At 41.0% G+C, this 8,364-nt stretch overlaps 1 protein-coding gene across 1 annotated transcript; it reads left to right on the forward strand.

Annotated features, from left to right (window-relative positions):
- The first annotated feature begins 876 nt into the window (after positions 1-876).
- Positions 877-6,010, forward strand: LOC134068842 (galactose-specific lectin nattectin-like). The gene is made up of 7 exons (XM_062524626.1): positions 877-958; positions 1,086-1,160; positions 1,676-1,717; positions 3,936-4,042; positions 4,730-4,849; positions 5,055-5,166; positions 5,442-6,010. Exons 2-7 carry the CDS (start codon positions 1,100-1,102, stop codon positions 5,501-5,503), a joined length of 504 nt encoding a protein of 167 aa, XP_062380610.1. The 5' UTR covers positions 877-958; positions 1,086-1,099; the 3' UTR covers positions 5,504-6,010.
- The last annotated feature ends 2,354 nt before the right edge of the window (positions 6,011-8,364 follow it).

The following is an 8,364-nucleotide window of genomic DNA, read 5'->3' on the forward strand; positions in this document are numbered from 1 at the left end:
TGATATGTTGTCTAAAGGTCAATATCTTCCTTATGTGACTTGGCATGTGACTTGAGATACTTCCATCATACCATATCATTGAAAATCATTTGTTCTATAATGTACTTCCATTGAAACGCATTGGTTTTGACTTGACTTGATTTCTTCATTTCTGAGGTGATATGAAGTGATATCAAATATTCCCTTTGCATAGGCTTTTGGTATCCAATATAGAAGCAAAATGCAGCAATTATTTTGAAGCTGACTGATGACTGTGTTCAGATTTAGTTTTCTAGAAATATATGTAAATTATTGCATATTTAGGTAAAACTGGTCTCATTTGCATATCTAAACATCACATTTCAGAAAACTTGCAATACAAAAAATCTTTGCCTTAATGTGAGTAAACAACTGTGAAAGTTTCAATTTGATATCTATAGTTTAAAATTTTACCCATTTCACCAGTAGTAAATCCCAATGGCAAAACGCATTGGAAATTGCTACCTTTGACATTGAAAAAAAGTATGTTCCACTAAATATAAACGGGTAGATTTTTGATATGTTAATTAGATATACCTAGGGATCACAAAAACTTGGAATGATTACTATTGCAATTAGTTATGGGTCAAACGCTAGATTGACTGGCCTAATAGTCATTTATAAATGACGGCACCCCAAAATAAAGGTCAAAGGTCAAATTTTGAAAGTGAGCTCGGGAAATTTATTTTAGGCCTAGATAGACTTAAAATCAAAGGTGTTTGAATTTTTTTCATTGATATTCTTAATAAGTCCCATAGAGGGTTAAAACAAGGAACTGTTTGCTGTTGGCAAATATACAATTTCCACTGAATGCTGGTTATTTAAATAAATGTATTTACCTGATGGAGCTGCTCTCCACTGATGACTATAAAGGCAGCGTAGCTGTCCTCATCCTCACCAAATCTTCCAGAGGCTTCCAGAAGATTCATCTACTGAACAGGTGAGCATCACACCACCGACTTTGATATTTCTCTCTAAGATCTCATGTTACATGGTAAAACTGTAATTGTTTGCTGTTATGTCACTGTGTGTGTGTGTGTGTGTGTGTGTGTGTGTGTGTGTTTCAGGATAATTAACCGCCATGGCGATTTTGCCAGTTATCTCTCTTCTCTATGCCATGTTTGCTTTGAGCATGGCTTCAGGTCAGTGGAGCGCACCATTAAGCAATCTTGCTGTTACAGTCTCAGAGGATTCTTTGAAAGTGTATTCAAAATATAGCCTGGCTAACGCCTACCACTTCTCAAATGAGACGTGGTCTGGCAACCAGACGTTCATTTTCTCGTAGTTGAAAAAATGCCCAGATCCGTTCATTGGGCGCCACGGATGTCTATCAAATACGCATAGCTCACCCAACTCGTTCGTATGCAACGCTAAGGGCTGCCGTAAATCCTTTGGCGTCGAATGTAGACGTAAGAAGGCAACGGAAACTTCTCGGATGTTCTGTGATTGGTTCGCCAACATCAGGCGAACATTTGGGCGTTAGTTTCCAGACTGGCTTAGCAGCGGGATTGAAATCACCACGCAAGGCAGTATGGGAAAACCCAGGCTATTCAAAATATGCATTGATATGAACAACAGTCAATATAATTCAATTAATTAAAAAATAATAACTGGGTGTGGGGAAACATACTGACACACTGACACTCTTGTTCTCCAGAGGCCGTGTCTGATGGTCCAGGTGATTCTGAGGCGTCTCCAGGTGAGCTTGTATTTCCTGTTCCATAATTCAAATCTTTGAAGAATAGCGTAGCATCATGAGTATTTTATGTGTGTTTTTTTGGCCAACTAATATTTTATTAGCTATTTTACTCATAGCACAAACAAAGTTTAGACAGCTTTACTGTTTCACCACCCTTAAATTTGAATATTTATCTTTGAATACTTATTTGAATATTCAAAGAGATGAACAGTGTAAATTTGCCAGATATCTGATATTCTCTTACATTGTAAAGTTGCAAATTTCAAAATACAAACTCCTACATTTACCAGGAATCATCTTATCCTTCACTCTGCAACATTGGAGAAGTTGTTTGCTATGCTGTAGGCTAGGCTCAAACATTGCACAGGATTACAGATCATTTAGGCACATTATCTCACTGCTTTCTTTGATATGACACGTATGATATTACACTTAGGCCAAGTTTAGCTTTTTTTTCTCTCTCTCTCTCTCTCTCTCTTCACTAAGGCAGGCCAGATATAGTTTAGGCTTGGTGCCTGAATTCAGGCTTGAGCTTGGCCATGCACAATGTCAAGAAAGGCTATTCTGAGTATTGTCTTCAAATGTATTTGATAATTTCAGGCACAAATAATTTCCTGTCTATCAGCGCTGCTAGGTAGTTCTCAACCTGCATTAGGCCACGACTTGGTGAACCCTGCCTGACCTGCTGGTGAATTTGGATTTCACTCGGCAGCTCAGGCCGGGAACCTGCACATTTATCTCCCCTGCTTCCTGTCCACAACCTTTGGGTCCAATCACAAACTAGCTTATCCAAAAGATGCACCGGAGCATTGGTCTGATTGGTTGAAGGACTATCCAAATGTATGGAGTCTTTTAAACAATGCCCATTGACCACGCCTCTTGTGCAGTAGAAATAAAGCGCAGACTCCCCACAATAATGTTCAATCTTAAAAGATTGAGCTTAGTATGGTGATAGCCAGTATACATTAGGCCTATTGTCTACTTCCACCAACAGCTAAAGAAATGCAACATCATTAGTAAATAGATGAATACATTGAACGCACAAGTTCTAATTCATGCATGGCAGGATGTCAAGAAATAGCCTAAGCGGACGGTAATCTAATGCACTACAGTATGTTATGATGTAGTTTAAAATGACCTGTACAAAGTAACCAGGCCACGAGGTATGTCACCTAAGGTAGTGGCAGGCAGTGCAATCACAATAGAGAGCCGAAGTCACGCCCTTCTACTTCCGGTCTATGGGACCTATTTTACGATTTTTTATGCATGGGAGTCAATGGAGAGATAACAATTATTTTTTGGTCCCGTTCGAGTTGGACCGTGCATTTCACATATGATGTGTGGGAATTTAAAAGATAATTTTTCACATTAATAAAGTTCTGTTTTTCATTAGACTTTAAAAGTTATCTAAGTTTTGTGCGAATCCGTTCAGTGGACTACATTTCTCGTCTCAAACGATGCACGTCACCAACTGAGCCACCAACTAGCAAACGAGAGGCTGGCTAGTTAGCTAGCTATTATGCTAGTTAACGGTTACATCTTGCTGCCAGCTAAGTCACTTAACAGTAGTGTTTGTACAGTCTATGAATGAAATACAACTTATCTGATGTGTTTAATCCTCTGACTCATGATATTTCCATCGGCAAGGGGGAAGCTCAAACAAGACCTGTTGCTGGCGCCCGTGGCTGTGAATTGGTCTAACGTCACTAACGCGACTGATGTGTTTGTAGTCGTTGGAAACACGACCTTTCACAATGTTGTAATTCACTAGTTACGACATACTTTTCAAATGTCTTTACATGAAAAATTGTCATTAAAATTGACAAACATCATATGGGTAATTCAAGGCACAAGACAATCGGGACCAGAAAATAATTTATATTTCTCCATTGACTGCCATTGAAAAAAAATCCAAAGATAGGTCCCATGGAGGCAATCGGAAGGGGAGGGACTTCGGCTCTCTATACATGCCGCAATAGGAAATCGTTTACTCTTGTTCTTTAAATCTTTACCTGATATGTGAAGCTGTACAACGACAAGGCCGACTACATTTCCACCCTCAATACTCACTATACTTGTAGTAGTAGAAGTAGAAGTAGTTGTAGTAGAAATAGTAGTGGAGTAGTACTGCGGTCTCCATGTCATGATGCACTTGGTGATCTCTCTGCGGTTGAGAGTGTTGACCTCCTGACATGGTTCTCTTGACTGTTGTTCTCAGAGCTGACCGGTGTGGAGAAACGTGCTGTGTGTCAGAATGGATGGAGCAGATGTGGAAATCGCTGCTTTAAGTTCTTCAATTACAAGCTTACTTGGTCTGAGGCAGAGGTGAGTGACAAAATGTAAAAACAGAAAAGCAAACAAAAGAACTTATTTCATTATGGTCTTTCTCTGTTTCTGTTTCTGTTTTTTATAACATAGATTTAATATTAACATAATATTTGGTATTTGGATTGACTTAAAGGAATATTTCGTTATTTTACACTTTAAGCCCGTTTTCTGTATTGCCAAGCATGAAAACAAGTGTTTAACACCGAAATCTTGACGATTGAGCCTATTTGTGGAATTTGGCAGCTTTGGAATGGAGCTCTGTATGGCTTTAACATTGCTCGCTTTGTGCATGCACTATTCTGCCCTTAAAACACCCCTAAACGTTTGTTTTTTAAAATGTGAAGCTCACCGAGTGGTTACTGGTCTTCAACGATCTTCTATAGCAAGTTTAGCAGCGAAATACAACTTCTGTTGTGTGAGGTATCTGAAAAAGTACTTCCGGGATTTCGAACATCATGACAAAAGATGACAGAAGTTGTATTTCGCTGCTAAACTTGCTATAGAAGATTGTCGAGATTTCTGTGTCAAACACTCGTTTTCATGCTAGGCAATAGAGAAAACGGGCTTAAAGTGTAAAATGCCTAAATATTCCTTTAATAACCTGGCTTGTCTCTATTTCAGTTATATTTGAATATGCCTTATGTTACATTCTGTGCCATGATCTGAATGCCGGTTTACCTTCAGGGACGATGCGCGCGTCACAGAGGTGATCTTGCATCCATCCACAACAAGAATGAGGCAGAATTTGTAGGGAGATTGGCAAATAAGAAGTGGGCGTGGATTGGGGCTGGGGGATCCTTTGAGGTAAACTTTCGTAGTGTGTCTAATTTATTTTACCGTAGGTGGTCAATTGTTGACTATTTCAGGCTTTACTGTATCATTCCTAAATCCTATTTGATTGAAAAGAGTGAGCTACTCTGATTCAGCAAGACTTGTCATTTTTGTCAGATGTCCAAATGTCCATATTTACTTTGGGGTAAAGTTGAAAGAGATTTTGTTCTGTTTGCAGGGTCACACATGGTACTGGACTGATGGCAGCCCATTTGACTACTCCAATTGGGCTGCATGGGAGCCTAATAACTACGGTGGAAACGAGCACTGCGGCCACACCAACTTCGGAAGTAAACTACAATTTACTTGTACACTCTATTAACTCAGAAATAGAGTTAATGTAGTCTGTCCATTTTCTCGACTCTATCTCTGTTCATCATGAGTAACATCCTTTAATTGTTCCTATCATTATCCTATAATAATGAGTGACTAAACCTACACTTGCAAGATGGCTACAACTTAGAAAGACTTCACTTTTTTTGTAATCTGACCTTTTGGTTTGGTATTTGCTATCTATGTCATATGTGTATCTGTCTTTGATAGACAACTGTGTCTTCTCTTCCAGGTGCTGGTGTCTGGAATGATCTTGCCTGCCACGACCGTCTCCCTTTTGTGTGCGCCAAGTGATCAGGCATCTTGTGTGGAGCTCCACCCACAACCTGTGATTTGAAGCCTTCTTTCCTGCTTTCCTTCCTTCCTTTGAAATTATAACACAACATTGAGCAGTAGGGCTCTTAGAGATCAGTCACGGGTGGTGTGTGTGTTTGTGTGTAAGATCTGTGTGTTTGAGTGTGCTGGGGGAAGTCCAGTGGTTATGACACCTGTCAGCCACATGAGCAGTCATCGCCCTTGTGTACACACACGCACGCACACACGCACACACACACACACACACACACACACACACACACACACACACACACACACACACACACACACACACACACACACACACACACACACACACACACACACACAGACCTGTGTAGTCATCACGTTTGTGTACTCCACCTGAGACTGCAGCCAGCCCAGACCAACAGGTGCTGGTGTACCTCCTGCTGAATTCCTTCTTCTCTTTCAGTTCAATCTTTGACTGTCACAAATCTAATCAATAAATGCAGCATCAAAAGACAATTCTGGTGTTTTTTCTTCTTACCTCTCCATCTGTGTTCTCTTTTGTTAATGGGTACAGGCTCATAATAGTGCACATAACATTGACCAGTTGCGTAATAAAATGATATATACAGTATGAGCTCAAATGAAGTTGTCAGGTGGAGATATAGCCTACACTTCATCTGAATTGTAGGAGGAGATATGAAATATGAACTTTTCCAAAATGCCTATTTGTTAAGGTGTTACAACCCGCTCCCGGTGATTTGGTGGAGTGTACTGATCCAAAGAGGTTCTGTAGACATATGAGCATGGGCTGCACACCGGCTCAAGAATTGGGTGGGAGTGGCTTATATCAAGCAACTGCTGAAGTGGGTGGGCGTGGCCTATATCCTATAACATCTCGAGATCTGAGAAGGGGGTACTCACGGTTTTACAAAAAGACTCAGGGGGTACACAAGACAAAAAAGGTTGGGAACCACTGCTCTAGTCAAAATGAACGACGAACGTTGGGAAATCCCATTCAAGCTATATACTGTAATACAACAGGTCAACTGTGGTAAGCAAAACTGGCAAAGAACCTCAGTTCAAACTTATTAAAGACTAAAGACGGGACATCTCAGACTGGGCAATGCAGACATGTAGTCATAATTTACAGTAATGCATCATTTGTATAGCACTTTTAGCCAAACAGAATAATATAGCGAATTGTGGAAGAAAAACTAATACACAATGAACTAATAAATAAGAATACAAAGGGACTTTGTACAGTATGTGTGTGTGTGTGTGTGTGTGTGTGTGTGTGTGTGTGTGTGTGTGTGTATGTGCATGCTATGCTGGGGTGATTTATGGTGTGTTTATTATGTGTGTGTGTGTGTGTGTGTGTGTGTGTGTGTATGCGTTGTGCCTGTGTGTGTGTGTGTGTGTGTGTGTGTGTGTGTGTGTGTGTGTGTGTGTGTGTGTGTGTGTGTGTCTCCTGCAGTGCCGTGCTGCAAGCGGGCTGGTCTGAGCTCTGAGAGTCTGACGTCAGAGCGAAGCCCCATGAGACAGCGATGAGTCAGAGCTCGGCCACGGCCCCTCAAACAGACACACACACACACACACACACACACACACACACACACACGCACACACATATCCATATACACACAAATGGACATTCTCTCTCTCTCTCTCTCTCTCTCACACACACACACACACACACACTGACATATACAGCACTGCATAAACACGTACCCCCCCCCCCCTTCCTCTCTGTCTGCCGTGGCTGCACAGAAGTAGCTCAGCTTTGTTATGTGTGAAAGTTCCACTGGGTCTCAGACAGCAGGGATGCTAATATGGGTTAACCACTGAATACAGGACACACACACACACACGCACACACACACACACACACACACACACACTAATATGGGTTAACCACTGAACACAGGACACACACACACACACACACACACACACACACACACACACACACACACACACTAATATGGGTTAACCACTGAATACAGGACACACACACACACACACACACACACACACTAATATGGGTTAACCCATACAGGTTCAAGGGTATAGGAAACATATTCTCTTCCAAATAAAGAAGCTGATATGGAACATTAGCCTATAGCTTTATATAGGCCCCCAATACAAAGTCCACGGACCACCAACCTATACATGACCTGGCCTTCCAAACCCTAACACAATAAGCTGGCATTTGTATCCTAGGTTCTCAATGGCAGAAATCAAAGAGACAAAATTTAAGAGTTTTTGCACAGTATGAGTCTTCCATAAATAGATAAAAAGCACACGACACGTCAAGTATCTTGACTGTGTTAGCTCTCTGAGAAATGAAGATAATGTCCGGTGTGCAATTCCAGAGAAGGTGTTTGCAGGTGAGTTAAACCATTCAGACTGGACAGTGGTGTGTTTGTAGATCTGCTCTTCTTCTGTGCGTGGGATCTGAGCAGCTATGAGGTCCACAAGTCTATCATGTCTGGCGATATACAGCCCTTTAAGAGAGCTACAGCTGTTCATGATGTGGGCTACTGACTCCAGATGTCCACACACACACACACACACACTTATATCAGTTAACTACTGAATACAGGACAACATTTTGAGTGTGATTTTGACCACAATAGTGTCTATTGTAGTCCCATGTACAAGATCAAAGTACAAAGTGTGTGGATGTCTGGAGTCAGTAGCCCACGTCATGAACAGTGCGTGCGTATGTGTATGTGTGTGTGTGTTTTCAACAACATTGTGTCTTTGGTCATCTTGAATAGAATATATACTTTTTTGATCCCGTGAGGGAAATTCGTTTCTCTGCATTTAACCCTATTTAACCGAACTAGTGAACACACACAGCACACAGT

The sequence above is a fragment of the Sardina pilchardus genome, chromosome 21 (genome assembly GCF_963854185.1).
Source record: "Sardina pilchardus chromosome 21, fSarPil1.1, whole genome shotgun sequence".
In the NCBI taxonomy this organism is placed as follows: domain Eukaryota; kingdom Metazoa; phylum Chordata; class Actinopteri; order Clupeiformes; family Clupeidae; genus Sardina; species Sardina pilchardus.